The sequence below is a fragment of the Diabrotica virgifera genome, chromosome 3 (assembly GCF_917563875.1).
Source record: "Diabrotica virgifera virgifera chromosome 3, PGI_DIABVI_V3a".
NCBI lineage: Eukaryota > Metazoa > Arthropoda > Insecta > Coleoptera > Chrysomelidae > Diabrotica > Diabrotica virgifera.
In genome coordinates, this window is record NC_065445.1 from 277,431,114 (window position 1) to 277,458,143 (window position 27,030).

General features: G+C 33.7%; 1 protein-coding gene across 1 annotated transcript in view; it reads left to right on the forward strand.

Annotated features, from left to right (window-relative positions):
* The window catches only part of LOC114331453 (aquaporin-11), a 48,255-nt gene extending 22,686 nt beyond the window's left edge, over positions 1–25,569 (forward strand). Inside the window, exons 3-5 of the mRNA XM_028281038.2 lie at positions 14,393–14,585; positions 19,531–19,751; positions 24,361–25,569. Coding sequence (XP_028136839.2) covers positions 14,393–14,585; positions 19,531–19,751; positions 24,361–24,557 — 611 coding nt within the window. The 3' untranslated portion in view covers positions 24,558–25,569. The remainder of the gene's footprint in view (positions 1–14,392; positions 14,586–19,530; positions 19,752–24,360) is intronic.
* The last annotated feature ends 1,461 nt before the right edge of the window (positions 25,570–27,030 follow it).

A 27,030-nucleotide genomic window follows, 5' to 3' on the forward strand; every position in this document is an offset into this window, starting at 1 on the left:
AACGATGTCAATACATGTACCTACAAACTGATGTAAGAATCTTGAAAATCGTAGTACAAAAAATATTCTTCTTTCTTCTTCTTCTTGTAATAGGACTATGTCCTGTTTCTTCTGTTACAGTCTTTGCTGCGATCCGGAGCTCCAACTCTCGTACCATCGTTTTTTGGGTCTTCCTATGGGTCGCTTGGTGTTGGGCTTCTGTGTTTTCGCCCAATGCGCCATACGTTCAGGGTCCATCCGATCTACGTGGTCTCTCCACATGCGTCGTCGCGCTCTTGTCCATCTCACTACGTCTTGAACGCCTAGCTCTCTCAATGTGTCTTCGTTTCGTATTCTATCTCTGAGTGTGATACCTCTTATGGATCTTAGGGTTTTCATCTCTGTTGTTCTCATTATTTGTTTGGTCTTTGTTGTTTCGGCCCTTGTCTCAGCTGCGTATGTCAGTACGGGTCTAACACATGTCTTATAAATGCGGACTTTGCTTTCGGTGCTCATATATTTATTCCGCCAGATTATATCCCTCAGGAAACCAGATATTCTCGCTGCTTTCGTTGCCTGCTGTTTTGATTCTTGCCACAGATGCCTGTCACTAGATATTTCCACACCTAAGTATCTGCAATCCATTACCTGTTCGATTATATGGTCGTCCACTACTAATTTACATCTAATTGGTTTCCTGGATATTACCATCGATTGGGTTTTCTCTTTGGATAGTGTCAGGTTATATTTCGGCGGTTATTTTGAATTTTTGTAGTAGGCGTTGTAAGTCATCTTCGTTTTCGTCTATTAAGATTGCATCATCTGCGTAGCAAAGTATTCTCATGGTTCGGTTACCCATTTTGTATCCCTGATTCATTATGTTAACACTACCTATAACTTCATTCATTATTAAATTAAATAGGCATGGACTGAGGCTGTCCCCTTGTCTAATGCCTACATTGATTTTGATTTCTTCCGTGAGCCCGTGTGTGGTTTTAATTCGTGTTTTGTTGGATCTATTGAGCTCTTTGATTATGTTTCTATACCTCTGACCTATTTTTTTTCTTTTCAAAGATAGTGAGCACGTCCTTTAATCGTACTCTGTCGAATGCTTGTTTCAGATCTACAAAGCATGTGAACATGGGCTTGTCGAATTCTATTGATTTCTCAACTAATTGTCGCATTATGGAAATAGCGTCTATTGTAGATCTGTTTGGGCGAAAACCCTGTTGTTCTTCCGATATACCGGCTTTCTTATATATTTTTTGGGATAGAATTTTTGTCAATAGTTTTGATGTAGAATTGAGTGTAATTCCTCGGTAGTTGGTAGGATCTGTCTTTACGCCTTTGTTGTAGATTGGTATTGTTATACTCTCTCTCCATTCCTCTGGTACTGTCATGTTGTTTACAATTTTTTGGAATAATGTTGTTATCTCTTCTATTATTTTTAAAATTATTACATTACAAGAAATAATGAAGTTATAATTTGTCTAAACAACTTTTTTTTAAAATAATATAAAAGAGAAAAAATGAACTTACAATTAAATGATTCTACGAGTATAATAAGTAAGAGGAAAAATTAATATATAAACTAAATTTAAAAAAAAAAGTGAAAAAAAATTCAACAATGCAAAATTTGATTGCAATTTTTTGCTTATGAACAGTTTTGATAACTTTTCACCAATTGCCCGGGAAAAAATTATGTTTTCATATTTAAAAAGTACATTTTTTGCAAATTAAAAAAGTTTTCCTACAATGACCAGAGACGAATTCAGTTACTTTTTTTTAATTCATGGCTCGTTTGTTTATAACAATGGAGAAATCAAACATTTAAAAGATCAAGACTGATGTTTTAATGTAGCAAGTTTAAAAATGATTGTGTTTTAACGGATTAGTTTACAAAGCTTCACAATGTGGACCTCCAATAGGGAACAATAGCATAAAATTTTAAATTCGAAAAAAATTTTATGAATCACAACAGAACATAATAGAGAGATATCGCAATCGCAAATGCATTTTTATCGCACGCTAATAGCGCAATACGCTATTTTGACATGTAAGCAAGCGCAGAGTGAATATTACGCTAATACCGGATAACGTGTCCCGCTATTTAGGTTAAAATAAGGGACGGTAATAACGTTAACGCTAATTTGACATTTGGGATGAAACATAAAAATAATTTATAGAATACAAATTTTATAAACTAAAAACTGTCAATCATCTTGTTTCTTGTGTTAAGAAACACGTTGCGTTCTTATTTTGTCTACAACAGACTACTTTTTGTGGTTAGGATATTAGTTATTCAGATCTTTTATATTATTTTGATACTGATTATTTATATTTATTGTTGGCTAAATCATTAAAATTGAAATGCATGTCAACCTGCTCAATATCCAAATTCATTTTTCACTAAAAAAATAACAGTATTCCTCAACATTAATATCTAGGTTGGTTACATTTTAATCCCAAAAGTCGGTTGTCATAATAACGTTAAGCCCCGACCCCAGAACATTTGCGATAACTCTCTTGATACCTGTGTTGGAATAGACAGTTATCCCTTATTTACGTCTTGGCACGCTAATAACGTTTGCCTTTGCGATATCTCTCTAATGTAAAACATGTATCAAAGATAAAAAAGTTTTGTTTGTCTTTCGTTTGGCCCCTAAAGACGATTAAACATTCAAATTATAGCAGCGAGCCCAAAACGCGTCGTGACGTCATCGGGTTATATGTTTACATTTTGCACCAACAAAGTAAACAAAATTGTATATAATTTTAAATTAGACATTATAAACGTCAGTAGAAAATGAAGTTATATGACGTCACAAGTGTTTTTGATCCTTTGAACTATTCATAGAAAACTTGTACTTTTACAAAATGGTTCCATTTTCCATAGTAAACCTTCTTTCTTTCCTTCAAAAACTGTATCAAACTCCAATCTCAACAAACTGGTATATTATATTATTACAATGACATACGATAAATGTCATTAGAATATAAATATTTTTCACTTATACGGTGACGATGAGCTGGCCAAATACCCAAGTAGGTGAAGGCCAATAAACTAAAGAAGGAGAAGAGGAATATACCTAAATATAACGCTGTGTCTAGGTACACGCTAATGTGTACGCAAATAAAAAAGTTAGAGTGTCAGAGTGTTGGAATTTGTTTAATCGCGTTGTGTTTACACTTTAATTTTAATATTGATGAGTAAAAAGATTTCTCATTTTTTATTTGTTTAGTGTTTGTTTTTAAATTAACTATGAAGTGTGGACAATTATTTAGTTGTTTTAATGAGTTTAACAACATTTTAAAACAGTATGAAAAAGTTAAGAGACTATAAATTAATACATATTTTTTTAGTTGTAAGTGAAATAGTATTACCGTCCAAAATTAAAATAAAAGGAAGACCTAAAGCTTTCACAATAATAATATAATTAACTTGTTCTGAAGCTATTTCCTTGTGGCATTTTTGTAATCAACTATTCTAAATGGGAACTAAGCCACAATTTAACTAAACAAATGATTTTATTAACGTTTCGACGTCTAAATCGAAAGTCGTTGTCAAAATACAAAATATTATTAAATTAAACAAAAATGTTGTTGCTTAGTAAAAAATTTTTCTAATAATTTATTTAATCTGACTAATTTTTGTATTTTGACAATGACATCCGATTTGGACGTCGAAACGATAATAAAATCATTTTTTTAGTTAAATTGTGGCTTATTTCCCATTTAGAAGAGTTGATTATAATAATTAACTTACGTATAAAAATTATTTTAACAAGAAAAACTGTAACGCACTGAAAGATCCTCATGAGAAAAAGCATATATACATTGATTTATTACAATTAAGTTTGAAACATCTGAATAGTTCTGCTTCACTTACCTTAACAATAATTTTTCTATCAAACAAACAATAAACATATCAAAATAGCATGTACCAAAATATACAGTCACTGCGCACGCTAAATAATGACGTCACTTTCTTGATGAAGTTTAATTCGCGTGTACCTAACTTTTTTTATTTACGTACACGTTAGCGTGTACCTAGACACAGCGAAATATAACCATAATAATAACTATTGTAAAGCTATGTGACGTCACGAGTCGTTTTAACTATTTTATACCGCAGAAGGCTTTAAATATGTATTTCTAAGTTATTACGAGTTGTTGAAGCGTGAAATTTTGGAAATTTCAATTTTAAACAAAACTGAACACTATTATGTAATAAAAAACATGTGCAAGTTCCCTATTCGGTCAGCCTGGAATAGTGGAGGGGAAATTTAAAATCCGCGCTATAAAAAAATCAAATATCAACGTCTAACTCTCTAGGGCTTCTCATCGTTTGTCATTTGTTTCGAGCTTCTGTCATGTGTCACATAATTTTAATATATCTACGTCATACGTCTTTAGTTTGTATCATTGGTTATACCAATAACGTATGACGCAGATATATTAATAATATGTGACACATGACAGAAGCTCGAAACAATTGGGTGCGTTCGGACGACCACAGCGGCTGGACAGCTGAGCCAGCAGTAGCTGTTAGACGTCACCGCTGGAAGTCAGCCGCTGAGAGATTTACTAAGCTTTCCCTATCACGGCTGGATACAACCACTCAGCCGATTTCTGCTGACAGTCAGCCGCTATGGTCATCCGAACGCACCCAATGACTGTGAATAAAAAGCCTATACGATCTATATGCGACCTATATGCGACCTATACGATCGTGCGCGAATAGCGGAGAAAAATTGCAACTTTCTTAAATAATTCATATTGTCAATTGAAATTGTCAAATTGACGTACATTTCATACCTATTATCATTTAAGAAGAAAAATTATATATTGCTCCACAATATTGCACTGCACAGTATTGCATTTTAATAACTAATTTTATTTACTACATACAATTACTTAGGTTTTAATAAACATAACCTCAATCTTATTTTTTCTTCTTATTATTTTTTTTATTATGGCCTTGACAATTATCCAGTAACCAGGACCATATGATTGGCCAATATAATTAAAAGTGCGAATAAAAGTGCAGAGCGTAGAAACCAGGTGTCGCTTTTCCGAACTTGCACGGTCCCATAATGTCAGTTTCTAGCAACAGTATTGTTTTAAGTGAATTAATCCTTACGGTCCCTATAACTGTCCACCCCGTTTCGACGAATTAACTTTCAAAAAGGGAGATAATCGCGACTTATTTTCAAATAGAGAGATATAAAAACATAATGCTCCAGTTCCCACAACAAAAAAACATGACAAAATCTTCTACAAGCTGCTTTTCAGCTTTAAGCGCAAAGGACATCATTCAGGTGTATCTTGATCGGCAAATCTTTGGGAAAATGGTAGGGTGGTTTGGAATATGTTTTTGTTGCACTAGTTATAAGTAAATAATATTTTATCTAAATTCATGTGATTGGAATAAAATCGAGTATTAGCCGACCAAATAAAATGATATTTTTAAAATATCCCCTAGGCGACTGAACTTGAAAAATATGAGTATTTTGGCTAAAACAAGAGGAAATGATAGGCTGCTGAAACGTGGTACTAGCCCTGATATTTCCCAGAGAACAATAGTTCTCGCCAGTGGCGCACACCCCTCTAAAGGCGACACTATATACAGTGAGGACGTTTGAGTTTGCATAAATTCATTATCTCGAGAATGGGCAAATTTGAACAGAAATTCGATTTTTATTTTTAAATTAGAACTTTTTGGCATATTATATAATACTAGTGACGTTATCCATCTGTGCGTGATTACGTAATCGATTATTTTTTTAAATGAGAGTAGGGGTTGTGTGATAGCTCATTTGAAAGGTAATTTAGCAATATAACATACATACATAATCGGTTGCCTCTTTTACCATTAGGTGTCGAGGAGATTAGCAATATAAACAAAAACCTAATTATTTATACAGGGGGGCAAAAAAAATTTTTGAATTAAATTAATTGAATTAATTGAGAATTAATTGTGAAATAAATAGAGATGAAATTAGTATAGGTGAAAATTATCAGTAGTAATTGCACAAGAGCTTTAAAATTATCGAATTTTTCCCGAGTGACACTTTGACAGTTTTAATTTCACGACCCGAAGGGGAATGAAATTATGTCAAAGTGTCACGAGGGCAAAAATTCGATAATAATTTTAGAGCTCGAGTGCAATTTGTTGCGATTATTTCATGAATAAAACTGTTCAAAACTAAAATTTTATTGTAAATTATTTATGTAAGTACAAATTAGTACAATTAAACACACAGTTATAAATATTTGACGGTTGAAAGTAACTTTTATAATTTTTAAAACATTAATTATCATTAATGTCACCGAATGTATTTTTTAGTAGGGGCCGTCCATTAATCACGTGATGTTTTTTTGGCATTTTTTAACCACCCACCCCCTTGGTAATACATGGTGAGGTTTAAGGCGAACCACACCTTATATCACGTGTATTTTTTAGTATCTACAAAAAATCTATTTTTAGGTATTTATAAAATACACGTATCTATAAGTATCATCTAATTTTATTATACAAAATTAAAACTACCGAAGAATTAAAACTGACCTAAGAATAACTGACAAGACTACCAAATTCATGTACAGACTAAAACCTCCTAAATAAAATAGGAGACGACGACAGGATCAGTATTCCTAGTGGAAACACATGGTAAGAAACAAAACACTTCGCAAGTGTCCCTTCTTATCTTTAAGATAATTTACCGTGAAGAGTAGGTGGTATCCTATGTCGCTTTTAACATTAACATCCAATATTTATAAAACTTTTTATAGAAATTTGGGTGAAAGGAAAGAAAATTAATGTGTTGTTGTATTGTAGAATATTATGAATGAAAAATTATTTTTTTATCAGTCTCACAAATGCCGCTTTCGATTTTTGAACAGGGGTGACGAAAAAATAAATACACGTGATGTATTACTACACTCCCCTCCCCCTTGTGATGTTTCGTGATTTTTTATGGACCCCACCCTCCCCCTTTGGAGACTCATGTGATTAATGGACAGTCCCTGTTGCTAAGCAACGAAGGGCATCTGACGTAATATACTTGACGACGGGATATTATCAAAAATTATCAGTTTAACTTTTATTTCTGTAGCTTTCTATTGGTCAGAATCTCCAATGAATGAAATAATCGATATAAACGTATAAATTAACATTACATTGTCCACTTATACCTTTAGACGTCGGTACAAGAGTATTTTATAAAATTCTCCTGACACAGTGACAGTTGTCATACTCCTACGATAGGTTTAAAGGTAAGGTAAACTATTAGTCTAAGATCCGAATATAGGTCGATCTGTGCCCATCTGCTTGCCGGATGAAACATCGTTTTTATTAAATTTCATACATAGACAATTGTCTATCAAAATCGTGTCATAGCTATCCTTAGGGTAGGAGTTGAAATCAACATTTCAAGCACATTTTTTTAAAGTATGGTAGAATTATTTTATTTTTAAATTAAATAGGCATATTCAGTACAATTCATAGATTATCCAAGAAAAATTCAAGGAAAATTTTGGAAAATAAGCCAACGGTGGCAAATTTTTGAGGTGACACCTCAAAATATAATGAATTTTGCGGTGAACATCATTGATCATAGCAAACAAAAAAATCAAAAAGATTTTATTAACTTATAAGTTTTTACAGGTAACGCTGTCCAGTATTATTAGTTTTATGGACTTTTGACTTTTTGATATCACTCGGAAGTCAAAACAACGATTTTTTTTGCAAAAAGGGTGAAAATCAACATATTTATTATTGGTTAACAAGAAATAAGCATAACACAAAAAATATCTCGACAACGTTACCTCAAGGAATGTCTAAAGAAAATATGTACAAAATTCCAGGTGGGCCGGTCAAGTAGTTTTTGAGTTACAATGTCTACAGCCTTTGAAAAAAGCAGTTTTGAGAAAAACGCGTTTAAAGTATTGCCAACTTTTATTTTCAATTTATTTTTTGTCTGTCAAATCGTGGAGTGATGCACACCGGAATATGTTTTTGAATCGCGGAGCAATTTATAAAAGCATATGAGAACAGCGGTTGACCGTTTCTCACTACGCACAAGCACGTTGGCGCTAACTTGCTGCAGGGATATAGTGTTGAATATAGTGTTGAATGATAAACATTGTTGAAGACATTGTGACTCAAAATCTACTTGACCGACCTACCTGGAATTTTGTATATATTTTTTTAGACATTCCTTGAAGTAACGCTGTCGAGATAGTTTTGTTTTATGCTTATTTTTTGTTTAACAATAATAAATATGTTGATTTTCACCCATTTCGCGAAAAAATTCGTTGTTTTGACTTCTGAGTGATATCAAAAAGTCAAAAGTCGATAAAACTAAAAAACTGGACAGCGTTACCTGGAAAAACTCATAAGTTAATAAAATCTTTTAGAATTTTTTGTTTACTATGATCCAATGATGAGTTGTGTTGTCCACCGCAAAATTCATTATATTTTGATGTGTCACCTCGGAATCGTACTTTTAATTTATACGTTAATATTGATAATTTCCACCTCTACTCGGTCCATCTCTTTTTCTGATAGTGTGACGTCAAAACGTCAAAAAGGTTTCCAAACAAAGAGAAAGTTTGACGTCTGTCAATTGATTATACACGTGATTTGTGTAATCATTTTTAATTTTATTTTGTTTTAACAATTATCTGCACATTTTTTCTAAAGACACAATCCTTGTTAGTCATATCAATCATATTGCTTTTAATTCTATAAATGTCCTTACACAAAATCAAGAATTTATAAATAAATAAATAGTTTATTTACGGTTATACCAATTACAATAATTACAATCATTAAATAATTCATATCATATTAACAGTTTTAGAACTCAATAATAATTACATACAATTTACACAAGACAAATGAATAAAATAAATACCTAAATGACAGTTTACAGTGACAGCCTACATTGTATTTTAAAATGATTTTTTCAGCTTTTTTCGAAAACTATTCAGAGAGCTAGAAAAAAAGTATACATCTAAACCATTTCCAGATTGACACATTCGTGTTATAGATCTATTTAGACAACAGTTTGTTTGTTGGAATTCTAAGTGAAAAACGTCCTTAGATCATGTGCACCTTTGGGGAACCCTAAGACCCATTATCTGCAAAATTTTAGGCGAAAGGATCATTCCGTTTACAATCTTGAAAAGAAAAACCAAATCTAGCATTAAACGACGATTTTCTAATTTTGGTATATTAAGCAATTTTAAAATGTTACAATACACTAGGGGAGACCGGGGTTAGTAGGCCCACTTTTTGGATTTTGATTTTTTACAATTACATGAAACCAGATTACTTTTTCTGAACTATTATAAAATATAATACAAGGTGTGAACACTATATTACAGTAGAAATAAATACTCAAAACAAATTTTTAAAGGGATTATACATATTTTTGTTCGGCTGGTCCAGTGGGCGAACTAACCCCTGAAGCGGGGCAAGTGAGCCACATCATTGGGGTAAGTATGCCCATGCTTTTAAATGAATATACAAAACGATAATATCAATTAAAATATATTTGTAAAAATATACAATCACTAATCCGCATCGGACAAACAGTTATCGCACACAAAAAAAGGATATCTCCAGCTGTGCAAGCTTCATGAGCCCATTCTTTACATTTAGTGCACTGTACCCATTTCTCCTTACTAACACTATTAGAGAATAATTCGAGACATATTAGACAGAAGCATTCGTCCTCTTCTGAAGATGAATCTATCTCTTTAGCTTTTGTTTTTTTAGAACATATGTCTCTTTTTACATTCTTTAACCCTTAAACGCCCAACCATTTTTAGGTTCCATGTACGCCCAAGGGTGGGTAAAAAATGTCCACCTCGAAAATAGCTAATATATTTATCGAGAGTTGTTGAAAATGGATTAAACTTAAGAATCTTATGCTTAAAAAACACAGCATCTTCTAAAATATTAATATAAACAATTTACAAACCTTACAACAAAATTACAATGTACATCAAAATTAACATACCAGTAAAAGCCAGTAATTCAGATTTGTCGATTTTCTCCATATTCTTTCTTTCAGCCTCCTCATTGGGGGATAATTATGTAGATTATGTAATTATACATCGATAATTATATGGATTATCTTCCTACCAACGAGAAATTATATAGAAACCTTTAGTAACAAGTTTTGCCAAGGGTGTACTTTTTATGCCCATCCATATTTAACTCAAGATGCTGCTTTTATTTTCAAAAATATTGGTAGAACCAAATTAACATTCGATAATGGGCTGTCTTTTTAAAAATAAATAATTTTTAAAAAAAATTTAAACACGTAATAAATATGTTACAAGGGAATACGCATTAGGTGGACATTTTTTACCCACCCTTGGGCGTTTAAGGGTTAAACCTGCTTTACTTTGCTTTGTCTTCTTCTTTTTTCTCTGCTGCTTCTCTAACTCAAGCTCATCTTTTATTGGTGTATAAATTCTTCTTATCTTCAAGATGATTGTTTATTTTTTTTTGAGTAGTTAATTTGGCTATTTGGTAGTTAATTTCTAATGTGCTATTATTCATCTAATTTGGTGCAATCACTGTATTTGGAGGCCCATCGGTTGTATACCTACGCAGGTAAGAAATCTTGCTCCCCAAAAATATTTCTATTAAAGGGACATCCAGTACAAACAAATCTCGATTTTATATTTTGGGGGGTTTCTTGGAAGTTCTTCCTGTTCAGTAGAAAACACCTACAAATTTTAATCGGCTGAAGAAAAAGAAAATAAAATTAAGTTAAAGATTACCTGTCGGCTTTTAGCGTAACCTATTTGAATATTTATCAAATTTCCATTTTGTTCCTGAACTGCCATACATTTTTTGCAATATTTTTCTAAGGTTTTTCTTGGTATCTCAAAATTTGTTGCAGCTTTTCTGACCGAAAAATTTTCTTCAAGGACAACCTTCACTGCTCGCTTCATAATATCGTACGGGGTTTTACCCTTCTCACTTTTCCTTTTGTATGTTCTCATTTTTTTTTCTAAAAAGTAAAAGATTTCGTTTTGTATGTAAGTACAATAAAAGACCAGGGTTTAGTTCGCCATATGGCTAACTAACCCCAGCTAATATGGGCCAACTAGCCCCGACTAGAATATTTTACAAAAATGGTAGCCAGTTAACAAAATAAGCGATATTTTAAAACTACAATTCTACCAATATATTACAATAGTAGCATGTATTTGCAGATTTAAAAATAAAAACTTGTAGATTATCTATATACCTACACAAACATTAAAAATGTAACAGAGGTAAAATTTACTCACCAATTCGAAAAACACTTAAACAGCGGTATGCACGCAACGAAGTCTTATAGATAACTAAAACGGAACTCGCAGTTGCCGGGCGAGGTAACAAAGGAGTGGTCAGGCCATTGGCGCACTATCGTGATTTACATAGGAAATACGGCATGTGGGCGAACTTGCCCCTATGGCACACTAACCCCGGTCTCCCCTATATCTTCTGAAGAAATCCCTAATTTATAGCCTACAAAGCGTAGAAATTTTTTCTGAACTTTCTCAATGCTTTCAATATGACATTTATATAAATACGTGCATTTATCTACATACTACATAGTACTTACTGCGTTTCTTCAGGTTCTTAACCAGTCCTATTTGGAAATATGGTGGGAAATATGTATTTGGAAATGTACTATGAACATTGAATACAATCACGGGTACCCAACACATTACCATTTTGTAAAAATTAAACATCCTACAAGCAATATATTCCAATTATAAAAACGAAAACAAACACCACGTGGGAATTTTTGCTTTGTTTGGAAACCTTTCCAGAGTAGCCATAGAAATTTCTTTTGAAATATTTTAAGTATTTAAATTTATAAGGCGACGCCTAGGGAGTCTTAAAAAATTCATCTCTTTCGCACATATAACTGTAAATATTATGTCCTGATATTCGGTCACTTTCCAGTTAGATCTGAGCTAGGTCGACTCTCACAGTTCCCATTTTTGTTTGTAGAATTATAACCCCTTCAATTGGGGTTGTTTACGACGGGCTTGCAAATCCTTTGCTGACCGCTTGAGTAACTATAATAGCCAAAATCCCTATAGAGACCACTGCAGTGCCAAATTACTTATCAAGCCGTAATTTGATTCCCCAGCAATAAATCAGTCGCAAATACCTTCCATTCATTCATCTAAGAAAATCAGGTCATAATTTTTTTCTTGTTTTTTGGTTTGTTTATGTCTTGCGCATGTTTTCAATCTCTTTTGCAAACTCCAACGATTAATTTTGCTGGAAAACCATAGAAAGCAGTAGAAATGAATGGAACATTGATTTGCAACATCGTTTTTGAACTATCGGTAAGGAGCACTGATTGAATGTTGCTGCCATGTGGTCACAAGTCGCTGTGACATCAATATTTTTTTGTAGCTTAATATGCCGCCATCTAAAGAATTAATTTCAAAAAAGTGTTACTTATAACGTATACTACATACTACTCTTAACTTATAACGAAAACTTTTTCCATGATTGATAATATAGTCCAGGAGGTATCTGTTCTAAAACACCCTCATTTGGGTAAATTTTATATGACACTATTTTTTTGCTGTAATGGCTTCTAAATATTATTAGAAATCATAAATTTTACTATGAGGATACTTCAAAAGGTGGGCTAAATTTTGTATTAAACAATTTGTGAAAAAATTGGAAAAATTCAATTTTTTGTCCAGTTCGTTGCTATATCTCGTTAACTATGCATTTTAGAAAAATTTTGAGCAGACAAAAATGTTTTGTAATTAAATTTTCACTAGTAATACCACTAGAGGTCAAATTATTTCCGGAAATTTTTTTGAGATCATGAATATTTTGAAAATTTTATAAAAATATTCATGATCAAAAAAAAATTTCCGGATATTAATTTGACTTCGCGTGGTATTCGGTAAGAAAATTCCACTTTGCATTTGAAAATCCAAAGCTGCATGAACAGATTAATAGCGCGCCATAGCTTTGTCAGCAATTATTTAGGCTTTCAAATTCGTAATTTCTACTCATTGTAGTTGCATGGGAATACCATTTCAAGATAGAAAATAGTATATTCTTCAATTTTACATAAGTCTTGAGTAACTACAAGTGATAGAAAATGAATCAAAACTAAATTATGTAAACAAATAAAAACCAGTCTGTCAAAAATGTTCTGTTATTGTAAACGTCAAAAAATTTCCACTATAATTCGCTGTTGGGTACCCCACGAGCAAAAAATTTCCGATAAAATACCTCCGTTGCCATGGTGACCAGTCAAAATAACGTATTTTGATTGGTTCAAAATTACAGGTGTGGAATTTTCACTAGTAATACCACTAGAGGTCAAATTATTTCCGGAAATTTTTTTGAGATCATGAATATTTTGAAAATTTCCCGAGTCGCAGACGAGGGAAATTTTCTAAAAATATTCATGATCAAAAAAAAATTTCCGGATATTAATTTGACTTCGCGTGGTATTCGGTAAGAAAATTCCACACCAAATTTGCATTTGAAAATCCAAAGCTGCATGAACAGATTAATAAATAGCGCACCATAGCTTTGTCAGCAATTATTTAGGCTTTCAAATTCGTAATTTCTACTCATTGTAGTTGCATGGGAATACCATTTCAAGATATAAAATAGTATATTCTTCAATTTTACATAAGTTTTGAGTAACTACAAGTGATAGAAAATTATTTTTTGGCGTTTTATTTTAAATTATGTAAACAAATAAAAATCAGTCTGTCAAAAATGTTCTGTTATTGTAAACGTCAAAAAATTTCCACTATAATTCGCTGTTGGGTACCCCACGAGCAAAAAATTTCCGATAAAATACCTCCGTTGCCATGGTGATCTGTCAAAATAACGTATTTTGATTGATTCAAAATTACAGGTGTGGAATTTTCTATAAAATAGAGTGATTACAAATTCATAAAATAGTTATTATATTGCAAAATTAGCAAAACCATTAAAAAAGGCTCAAAATTCAATGTTCATCCAATAATACCTTTCAGGTATTTAAAAGAAGGTATTTACCACATAGAAGCTCTAAAAGTTACTCAGAAAATATTTGAGATATAGAAAAACACTACACAGAATTTCAGAAGAATCCGTTTAGTAGTTTTTGCAAAACTTCTAATCTAGGAAGTAGTTGAATGCTCGAATATGAATTTTACGGAAATAAAAGGCAAATGTCGAGCACTGAATTTTATTAAATCTTGCCAAGTAAACTTTCGCTCCTAGAGCATCTTCAGGGGTATTTCGTAAAAAAAGGAAGATATCCTCAAATGTCATTAACATTTCTCTAAATAGTTTTATGAATTACAACAATATTATTAAGACATATTCTTCATTTGTTTATTTTAATACTTTTTTTAGTTGCTGATAACTGGGGTATATCAGCTTACGCATTCTACCTATTTTTGCTGACCGTTTGGTGGGGGTCGAACTGGGGAAGTGCAAGTGCATGCCCATACTCTCCTATAGAAGAAGTTATTGAAGGTAACCAAGATATCAAAACGGCCTTTTGGTTGATTGGTGCACAATTAGCAGGGGCCCTTCTAACATTCAGGTCAGTATTTTGATAATTTGTCTTGAATATATTAAATTAAAATTGGATGGCATAAAAAGGAGGCCCGGAATTTAAGTACTATATTGGGTAACGTAAGAATTAACCAATGACTATGGGAATCCGACTAATCCGATACTATGGGAAGTACTGCAAAACTCCAACATTAACTTTACTCTCATAAAAGCTTTGCAAAATTTATACAGTGATATGAAATCTGCAGTAAAATTAGGAAACTAAATAACATAATTTTTTACAGTCAACAAAGATCTACGACAAGGATGTTGCATATCACTGAGTCTGTTTAAGATTTATGTCACCAAAGCCCTTACAATATGGAAAAGAAAATGCAGTGGAATGGGCATCCAAATCTACGACAACACCTGTCTGTACACCCTTCAATTTGCAGACGATCAGATATGTGCAAACGATAAAGAAGATTTGGAATATATGACTCGCAAATTGAAGGAAGAATACGAAAAATGGGGACTGCAGATGATTGTAGAAAAAAACACAATATTTATGCCTAGCTGAGGATTCAACTGATATGATATTGGACAATAATCAGAAAATAACTAGCTGTGATAAATATAAGTATTTGAGAATTAGTTTCAACAAGAAAGGTACGGACGATGCAGATATTAAGAGCAGAGTAAATAAAACAAGAACGATAATTAAATCATTGAACGGAGTTTTGTGGAGTACCGAGATAGGGAAATAAAGAAAAATGAGAATATACAACACCATGATTAAGATCACATTGGTATACGGATCCGAAACATGGAGAATAAAGGAACACCAAAAAGAAAATAGAAGCTACCGAGATGGACGCCCTAAGAAGAGCAAGTAGAACATCGAGATTGGACCGGGTTGGAAATGAGGAAGTAAAGCGAAGAATGAATTTACAGGAAACGGTCGTAGAATGCATTGAGAAGGAACAATTAACGTGGTACGGACATATTCAGAGAATGGGGAAGGAGAGACTGACAGAGAAAATTATGAAATGGATACCTACAGACAACAGAAAACAGTAAGGCCAAGAACGACGTGAATACAAGCAGCAAGACGATTAATGAGTGTACAAGGAATAGAAGATGAAAACTGCAATGATAGAAGATATTGGCAAAAAGGCATCGGACAACGTCGGAGGACGTTTTGAACCCTAATTTATTTATAGAAAAATTAATGAAAAAAAACTCTTGTCTGGGAATATAAGTTATGTACAGAATTCCAGCTCTAGTGACGTTAACAATGCAAGTTGGTAAGAAAAAGAAAGAGAAGAAAAAAGAGAGTAAAGAATGAATCATACTAACGAAAGGAAAGTAGATGAAAACTGAAACTAAACAAAAAAAGGAAAAAGGCGCCACCTTATCTTTTCGGTGAGTGACAAGAAAAACTCGAAATTCTATATGCTCAAGGATTCATACACAAATAAAAAATATATAAATTTAATAGAACAAATATTTTCCTGAGATAACAATACACGATACAATAACTGGAAGAATTAACAAGTTGATGAATTACGGACATGGTCCTCAAGGATTCAGATCCGGGGTGTTACTTATAACGTGCGTATAACCTGCGATTCAGAAAAGGCCATCGAGTACAATAAATCAGCATATCAATGTTTTATAGACCTGACTAAGGCTTTCGATCGTATCCAAGGCGAAGACATCTTACTCCTAGTGTAGAGAAGGAACATACCAATCAATATTATACAAACCATCGAAAAAATCTACTTCCATAATCGAATACACGCAAAGATTAATGGAAAAGTAACACAGTTTATACCAGTACAAAGTGGAGTCAGACAAGGTGACTTGTTAAGCCCATTGCTCTTTAACATAATGGACGAAATAATACAAGCAGTAGGTACGTAAAGGTTTGTAAACTAACTAAAAGTTACGAACTAATCAGGGTGTTTTGATGACACTTTTCAACTACTACTAGAAAAAAAAAACAGCCAAAATCGAATACCTCGGACACATCATGAGGAACAGTGAAAGATATAGACTGCTGCAACTTATCTTGCAAGGAAAAGTAAAAGAAAAGCGAGGACCAGGAAGGCGAAGGATTTCCTGGCTGAAAAATCATCGTACGTGGTGCAACGCAACAACCACAAATCTTTTTAGAGCGGCAGTGTGCAAAGTACAGATTGCCGTGATGGTCGCCAACACCCGAAACGGATAGACACTACAAGAAAAAGAAGAAGAAAAAGAAGTACGTAAAGGTCATAATTGCAGCATGGGGAACAAAGAAGTCCAAATATTATGTTATGCAGACGGCGCTGGTGACGTTGCATTAATCGCCGAGACAGAAGACGATCTCAAAAGATTAACACACATCTTCAATACAACAGCCAAGAAATACAATATGATAATATCATCAGAAAAACTAAATGTATGACAACATCTAAATACCCACTACGATGTAAAATCTAAATTGATGGGAAAATAATAAAGCAGGAAGCAAGGTTTAGATATCTGATTAGATAAGTACGACAACAAATCTTAAAAGCACGTAAAGCGGGGGGATCTCTTAATGACAATCTGGAAGAACAAACACCTAAGACAAGACACAAAAGCAACAATCTATAAAGCAGCAATTAGACCTATATTGACATACACGGCGGAGACACGACCTGACACATCTAAAACGAGACGACTACTAGAAACAACAGAGATGAAAATACTCCGACGAATATCAGGGAAAAGTCTGTTGGATAGGGAGACAAGAGAAAACATAAGAAGACCATGCAATGTAGAAGACATGACTGGATGGGTGACAAAACGGAAACAGGAGTGGAACGAGAACATTAGTAGAATGGCAGAGGATAGGATAGTACGAATAGCAGGAGATAAGTCACCAAATGGACGAAAAAGTATTGACAGATCAAGAAAAAGATGGTGCGATAATTTAGGAGGCTAATATTGAAGAAGAAGCCGGTTTTAAAGCCTACACACAAGAAAGAAGAAGAAGAAGAAGTCCACTTAGCGACTTTTGAGTATGTAAATACACAATTGGATTATGTTTATTACACTCGGCGATTTTTAGATGCAAATTAAAAGTATTTGATAGGAATTTATGAGATTTACCGAGAAATACGAACTAAAAAGAAAGATAGTGTTATGTAAATAAACATTTAGAGTATGCTTTCTCGTTGGAAATTCTCTTTTTCTTTCGAAGAAAACTGTTTCGAAGATTTGTAAAACGCAAATTAAAACATAAACAAATTTTTCATGGTAGGTATACAGAGTAGGTAGAAGACAAAAAATGATACAATGCATATAAGTAAACTTTTAAAGTACAGGTATTTGAGATACATACCAGGACTTACTTTTTGTTGTGCAAAATATCAAAAAAAAATTGTTAGTATAGTGTATAGTATAGTTGTTCCAAAAGATGGCATAACCCAGACATCCAAAGTGAAAGTTATCCTTCAACACCAAATTGTTCTATATGGTCCACACAATGTCCAGAAAAAAGTCACACCATTTTGAGCGTCGGGTTTGGGGGGGAGAGGGGGAGAAATCGGTAAATTCGTAGTTTTTTAAGTTTTTCGCCAATATTCTAAAACTATGCGGTTTAGCATGAACAACCCTCTATACAAAATTGTTCTACATTAAATTTGAAATAAAAAGGCCCTATGCATAATCTTTCTAAAACGAATGGTTCCAAAGTTACGGAGGTAGTATAGTATAACTGGTCCAAAAAAAGGCCTAACCCAAACATCCAAAGTAAAAGTTTTCCTCCAACACCAAAATGTTCTATATGGTCCACATATTGTTCAATAAAAAGTTACACCATTTTGAGCGTCCGGTTTGGGAGGGAGATGGGAGAGAAGCCGGTAAATTAGTAGTTTTTTTAAGTTTTTGTCAATATTTCTAAAACTATGCTTTAGCGTAAACAATATTATATATAAAAATGTTCTACATGAAATTTAAAACAAAAAATGATGTATACATAATTGTTATAAAATCAACGGTTCCAGAGTTACGGAGGGTGAAATGTCGAGGTTTTCGAAACATTTTATATTTTTTGGGCAATATTTATGATATAACTATACCAACAACCCAGACATCCAAAGTGAAAGTTATCCTCCAACACCAAATTGTTCTATATGGTCCACATAATGTTCAGAAAAAAGTCACACTATTTTGAGCGTCGGGTTTGGGGAAGAGAGGAGGAGAAATCGGTAAATATAAAAAGTACCGAAAACCTCCACTTTTCACCCTCCGTAACTCTGGAACCGTTGATTTTATAACAATTATGTATACAACCTTTTTTGTTTTAAATTTCATGTAAAACATTTTTCTATAATGCATTCCTTACGCTAAAGCATAGTTTTAGAAATATTGACGAAAAACCTAAAAAAAACTACTAATTTACCGACTTCTCCCCTATCTCCCCCCCCCCCCCAAACCGGACGCTCAAAATGGTGTAACTTTTTACTGAACAATATGTGGACCATATAGAACAATTTATTGTTGAAGGACAACTTTTACTTTGGATGTCTGAGTTAGGCCCTTTTTGGACCAATTATACTATACTACCTCCGTATCTTTGGAACCGTTCATTTTAGAAGGGTTAAGCATAGGGCCTTTTTTATTTCAAATTTGATGTAGAACAATTTTGTGTAGAAGGTTGTTCATGCTAAACCGCTTAGTTTTAGAAATATTGACGAAAAACGTAAAAAACTACGAATTTGCAGATTTCTCCCCCCTCTTCCCCCCAAACCCGACGCTCAAAATGGTGTGACTTTTTTCTGAACATTATGTGGACCATATAGAACAATTTGGTGTTGGAGGATAACTTTCACTTTGGATGTCTGGGTTTGGGTCTAACTATACCATACTATAAGAAAAATTGAAAGCTTTTTTGCTTTTACTAAGTGTAACATGTGTGTATTTATTTTATTAATATATACTTTGTTCTTAATATTCTTTAGATACGTTCAAGTCCTTTGGTCACTAGAGTTAGTAGAAACCCACTTAGACAAAGCCTATGAAGACTGCACCACAGATCTGCAAGTAGACACGGGTCTTGGAACGATAATCGAAGCTGGAGCTACATGTCTGTGTAGAATCGTTTCGAGAATTTTAAGCGAATCCGACGCCAAACTGGGCAATTATTTCGACGCGTTTTTTGGGACCATGATGGTGGTTGCAGGTATACATTATTTTTATCTAAAGAGTAATTTATGTATATTTAAACAAGCACGTAGATTTGATTTGTTTTCTTTTATTATATTTAAACTTTTGCTTTCTCCCTTTGTATTTCATTCGATTTAGGCTACTGAGATTTTATAATATGCTGCTTCAGCTTAGACTTTGCTGTTTCAGTGGCGGATCCAAGGGGACGAGAGGGGCAATCACCCCCCTCTCAAACCAAGTGATATTTTTTTAATTATATATACAGACTATAATCTGCAAACAAACGAGGAAACTGGAATATCTAGGCCACATCATGAGAGGGGAAAAGTACTCCCTGCTAAGACTCATAATCCAAAGAAAAATCTCGGAAAAGAGAAATGTGGAACGTTGGAGGATTTCCTGGTTGCGAAATTTAAGGGAGTGGTACGGGTGCAGTTCATTACAATAATTGTTCAGAGCTGCAGCCAACAAAGTTAAGATTGCTGTGATGGTAGCCAACCTTCGATAGGAAACGGTATTGCAAGAAGAAGAAAAAAGATTATAAAAACATTCACTTGTTTTTATGGAAATTTAGACAATCGGGCCTCCCTCCTAACTATGCTGGATCCGCCGCTGTGCTGTTTACTATGATTTGACTATTTTCCTTCTGTAAGTATTAGTGTTTGTGTGTCATTTACTTTTATTTCTGGTCGGATTTCTGTAGCCTCTCTATTAAGTCATGTATTAGATTCATGGTCAAAATAATCAATTAAAATGGGCCTCAGGTATATTTCTTGTCATATTGTATATAACAAATCAACACAACAGTTTTTTTTTGTTTTATAAAGTTTACTCTAGTCTCTACTAAAATTTCTTTGAAATACTGTTCCCATTTTTTATTTTCTAAAACTTTCTATCAATTTCCAGCTTTCTGTAATTCAGGCTTCTCCTAGATAATTATTTATTGGCAGTTTCTTAACCCGACTCGTTCTTTTTCTTAAAATTTTGTCTTTGTACGTCTGCTTGGTTTTTTTTTTATTTTAATTTATCTTCTATTAATTATTTGCAACTTAAATATAGGGCTTTTCAACAACAGTCATTTGTTTCGAGCTTCTGTCATATGTTGTATAAGCTGTATACAATATTCGTATACCTACACAGATTATACAACATATGACAGAAGCTCGAAACAAATGACAATCGATGAAAAGCCCTATTGTTGGTATAACAGTGATCGCGACCGCATGTTGCGCTTCTCTGAACTCATACTTTCAGTCGGGTTTTCTGTTTTATTATCATGTAGGTACTCTGTAGTCGATCATTTATTTAATGGTAGGGGAGCAAAGTATGCTAAATTTGCAGTCACTCGAGCGTTATGGGGACCTATTGGGTTGTGATTATTAGGTCCTAAAACCAAATACAGTTAAGAAAAATTTTCCATTTTAGTGGGAACTTTCCACTTTTTAATTAAATTTTCCATTTCCAACAATCGTTTTTTCCGATTATAGCGCCATCTATCCATAATTCGAAAAAGTGTCTCGAATAAAAGTTGCTTATTTTTACGTAAAGAATCCAAATCTGCAATAAAAATTGGGGGGTCCCATTTAAGATTTTAAAGTAACCCCAACCCCACTTCAGTAGGGTGTCGTGTTTGGTACCATTCGATATATTCTTCAAAAACATTTTGAAAGTGTATTTTGCAATTTTTCGATCTGATGTTCATTTTGCGAAATATCGCAGGGTTTGTATTTAAAATTTTAAATTTACCCCTCCCCCTCTCCGTGGGGGTCATGTTTAGTACCATTCGATAGACTTTTGAAAAGTATTGAAGACGTATTTTTTAGTTTTTCGATCTGACGTTCATTTCGCGAAACATTCTCTTTTTTTGTGAAACTTTTTGACTCACCCATTTCCTTACGCTCCGCTCAAATCATCAAATTTTTGAAATATACACTCTTTCGCACGTACTTAACTTACCTTATCTTATTCTGACAATTTCGAGTATTTTTAAGGATAGATTTTTTTCGTTCCCTCCTGAACGAACTCCCCTGTGTTAACAGCCAATATATGGTAGAGGTACATCTGCAGGGTACCAGGTTTCTCCCTATATGATAATCTGACGCGCTCGAGTAGCTGCAAAAATCCCCGTTTGGGCTCCCCTACCATAATGTTCCTTGTTTTATGAATCCACTTATAGCTGTATATCAATTAATAGGGGAAATATTCATTTAAGGTTCCGAGTTGATTCTGGTTGCATAAATCTATGACTCTTTCACCATTTGTTTCAACATTGTTGTTCGCGATAACTTCTCCATATTTTCCTAATATTTAATCCCCATTTTTTCTTCCTACTCTACCGCCAATATCTTCTATTAATATTATTTCCCGAGATTGACTTATTTTTGATCATTCTTCGTGTAGCTGTTCAAAAAAATATGTCTTTTACGTTGACTAAATACCTTGACTTAAATTATTACGTATATGCACATACCTGTTAGTTTATATCCATGAAGGAAAACATTTCTTTTAAATAATCTTTCACTTATAGCTTCCCACGCTATTATGAACTTTCTTAGCCTTCCCCAGCATCCGCCTCCAAGTATCTCTGTCCCTGGTTGCTCTCCTCCAGTTATTCAATCTCAATATCTCTTTAGTGTCGGTTCTCATGCAGCACGTCTATCCACCTCTTCCTTGAGCCCACGTCCCATAACAGTTCCGTTAAGCTTTCTACTAGATGTTCTATCATTATCTACTAGGTATTTGTATAGAGGGTTCTTTGTAATATTGGTATAACTCATGGTGAACCTTATTCTGCATATAACATTATTCCAAATGGGTCCCAATATCCTCCTTAATATCTTTGTTTAATGTTTAAGGTTTATTTTCTTCTCTCTCATTATCCATATTTCTACGCCGTATGTTGCTATAGGGATTTTCATCGATTGTCATTTGTTTCAAGCTTCTGTCATGTGTAATTAATACAAGAATAAAAAACCGCTAAACGCCGTAAAAATGAGTGGAGCATACAATATTCCAGCTACAAAAGTGCAGCATATGAGTATTACGTGGCGCGAAAATGTATTTTCATTTTGATGGAAAATAAAATTCTAGTTTCATTTTGAAAGATTTTTTCCATAATATTTGCCCAATTTGAAGTAAAACGCGCTACAAAAGAGAACTTTGATAAAGTTTGAATTTTGAAAACCTTTTGTGGCGGGTTTACTTCAAATTTAGCAAATATTATGAAAAAATATTTTAAAATAAAACTAGAATTCTGCTTTGCATCAAATTAAAATAATAATTGCGTAATATTCATATCAGACCTTTTGTAGCTGGAATATTGTATGCGCCACTCATTTTTACGGCGTTTAGCGGTTTTTTATTCTTGTATCAGGAGTTTTTCAAAGTTATTTATAAATTAAATGTATAAAGTTGAATGCAATGTTTCTCGATTACACGTTTAAGCTTTATAAATGGTCGCCTTTGTGACCTTTGTCGCATTATCTCCCAAATGATCTAGTGTCCATCGAATGTACACTAGATTGCTTTTCTATTCGAAATAGATTCAAAAAAATATTGGGATGGCCGGTAAATGAACTCGGATTGCCCGTTGCCAGATCAAATTAGCGTCGCAACCACTACAACTACATAAACCATCTAGGGAATAATCGTTAATTGGATTATACTTTTGTAGCTTAATAACTTCTAAACGGCTTAACGATTTTGTTCACTAAACATGAGTTTGAAACGTATTGACAAGTAGTATCTTATGCATCTAAGGCCAAGTATGATAACTGAAGCTACTACAGGAATTATTGAGCTTGAAAAACCGTTTTTTCCATAAGAAATAGATTTGATCATACTTTTAAAGCCAATAACTTAAAAATTCGAATTTTCCCGAATATAAGGTATACACCGTTAGATTCGTATGATGGGTTTATATATTTTAAACTTTGCTTCCCTATGGATATCTTTGCATACAAACACCTGCAACAAAGAGAAGTATGCTTTGTTAGCAAGTATTATCCGTTTCCGTAGTTCCTTCTCCTCGCTGACGTCATCAGTTATCTGTACACCTAGGTATCTGAACTGTTTTACTATTTCAAGATAAGCGTCGATTATTGTCAAATTCTTCAAGTTTCGTTGTTTCCTTGCTTGTATTAGGGTTTTAGTTTTATCTACGTTAAGGGCTAGCCCTATTTCTTTCGTATTTTTTCGAGCTCCACATTAAGTTATGTGATGTCTCTTGTGGAACTTCCCATTCAAGTTTACATCATCTGCGTACATTAAAAGCTGCTTAGACTTATTAAACAATAATTTGTTGAGGTTTACGGACAGTTTTCTTATAATATATTATATAAATATATTTATTAAACAGAGTCGGAACCAGCCCATCTCTCTGTTTTAGTCCTTTATTTATCTGGAAGGGATCTGTTAATTGATTTTGAACTCGTACTTGCGCTACTAATTTCCTTGGTATACCAAATTCTTGCATATAATTTGTTTACAAAATGCAGCACAACAAAACCATCACCAAGTGACTTTGTTTTAAAAAGATCAAATGCCGCATTTGTGAGTTTACCCTCAGATTGTTTCTTATTGTGCAGTTATACTAGTGTTCTTGATATAATGATTTATTTTTTTAGCATTCAATTTCTCCGGAGGATACTTCAACCCAGCGTTGGCGACATCTTTGAAGCTTGGTTGTGATGGAAATACCTTTGTGGAACATGTGATAGTCTACTGGTTTGGTGCCATCGCCGGCGCCATCCTATCTATTTTCCTATATAAATCAGTGTTCATCCAAAACATAATAGCTTCAGTGAAGCCAAAAACCGAATAAGTATAATATGATGCATTTATCTCGAATGTTGTTAAGTTAATAAATTGAATGGTAATGGATGTGTGTTCAAGATGTTTTATACCACTGGAAGTGTTGAATTCGATAGTAAACAGTTAATTTACATAGAATCTTATAAACAAGAAATCCTGACTGTTCACACACCTATTACCCACTAAAATGTGTTCATAACCATAACGCTCGAAACACACACTAAGAATTTTGACCGTGCGATGGTTAAAAGGCGCTAAAAAGCGGCTAGAGCCGCTTTTAGAAGTATGTCCAAGGTGTTATGTAACAGAGACCTAAAATTGGCATTGAGGATCCGCCTACTTCGCTGCTACGTGTTCTCGGTCTTACTTTACGGTGTCGAGTCCTGGACTGTGAAAAAAATTGATCAAAATCGCCTTGAGACTTTCGAAATGTGGTGCTATAGACGAATTTTAAAAGTTTCCTGGGTGGAGAAGATTCGAAACTCCACAATACTAGAACGTCTCAGCAAAACTACTGAGATCATAAAAAGCATCAAGCAGAGAAAGTTGGTATTTCGGACATGTAATGAGAGGTCCCAAACATAGGTTGCTACAAAATATCATGCAAGGAAAAATAGCAGGCAAACGCAGTCCAGGACGAAGAAGAACCTCATGGTTGAAGAACTTGCGAGATTGGTATGGTGTTGATACAAACATGCTATTTAGGGTGGCAGTGAATAAAATTAAGATAGCTATGATGGTAACCAACGTTCTGAAAGGACATGGTACATGAAGAAGAAGAAGAATATAGTTAAAATGTACATAGTGGCTCGAGCAATCATAAGGAATCGTTCTCCCTTCACCAAAGCGGTGAAGGGAGAAAGATTCCATATGATTGCCCGAGCCACTATGTAGATTTCAAACGGTCAAAATTCTTGTTGTGTGAAACAAGCGTAACCTTTGATGTTATCGAAATAAATGCAATGCAAAACGAAATCTGTAACCATCTTGTTATTTAATACAAAATAAAAATCTGTTTTCAAGTAGTCTTTATTATAGTGATCCACCCAATCAATCATCCACCAATACTCTCCATCAACATTGTGACCGGCTGTTCAATAAGTTTTGCGACTCAATAGGAGCGGGCCTAAGAGAGGACTTCGGCTACTAGCCTAATTTTTTTTGGAACGTTCGTAATGTTAGAATGTGAATAGCAGAAATTGTCGTAGAAAAAATAAAAGATATTGTATTGGGCATCTCATTGGGCAGTGTAAGCAATATTTTGACTGAAGTATTGGGTTTCAAAGAGCTGTATTCACAATGAGTGCTGCATCCTGAAGAGGATAAAGAGTGGTGTGCACATGGTTCTTCGGCTCCGAAATGAGTTCGTTTCCAGAAATCCGCGAAGAAGGAGTTAGCATCAGTTTTTTGGAATGCGAAAGGAATTTTGTTTGTGGATTACTTGTAACCTGGTAAAAGAATAAATTCTGACTAATCGCCAGGTTTCTTTATTCTCAAACTTCTTTTCTGTGGTTTTTCCAGCTATGTTCTGTGACACTCACCGGCACAAAATTCCGCCACTAAAAATTTTTTATTAAATGTGACAACTTATAACCAGTGGCGGCTCGCGACCTCAGTATGCGGGTAGGCTACACATATACTTTGGGTAGGCGACAAAAATATCCTACAATTTGTAATACATTTTGAGCCGTCTTGCAATACTAAATGTAATCTATGAACGCAACAATGTGTAAAAATTGCTTTTGGAGCATCTACTTTAATTTTTTGATTGTAATCCGTTTAAAGAGCCAGCCATTACACTTGTTCCATCGTAAAATTGAGCTATTTATTTATTTTTGTAATCATATGGCTCAAGCACGTTTGAAATTAAACTATATAGAGCGTCTGCAGATCTATTCTCGCTAACATAAAAAAACCCTAAAAATCTTTCTGTTACCTGACCAACTTTTTTAACAAAACGGATTGTTAAAGTACACTGTGATTTTTCGGTTATATCAGTAGTATCGTCCGCTAGTATAGAAAAAAATTGACTTTCATTAATTTCTGTTGAAATTTCATTTTTTACGTAATCGGCAAGGCAATCTATTAAATCATTTTGTATTGTTTTTGACAAACCCGTGAACACCCCTTCTATTTTTTAACATGATCCTGGATTTCCTGATCGCGTTTAACTACTAAATTAAAAATTTCTTTAAAATTACCCATGTTTGAAGAATTATGGCTCTCATCACGACCGCGAAATGCAGGTTCTTGTTTTACTAACAGAATTGTAACATCAATTTCTTCAACTTCTTCAATCTTTTTCAACTTCTTCATTATATATCTTATTAGATAGAGAAATTTGTCCAGCTAAAGCACTGTCAATAGTTTGTTTATTTTTTTCTAACCGTTTTAAACCTAAGCAATTGTTTAAATGTTCTTTCGAAGAATTATGTTTTTTTACACTAGCTGATAAATTTTTCAAATCTGAATATCCCTGACTC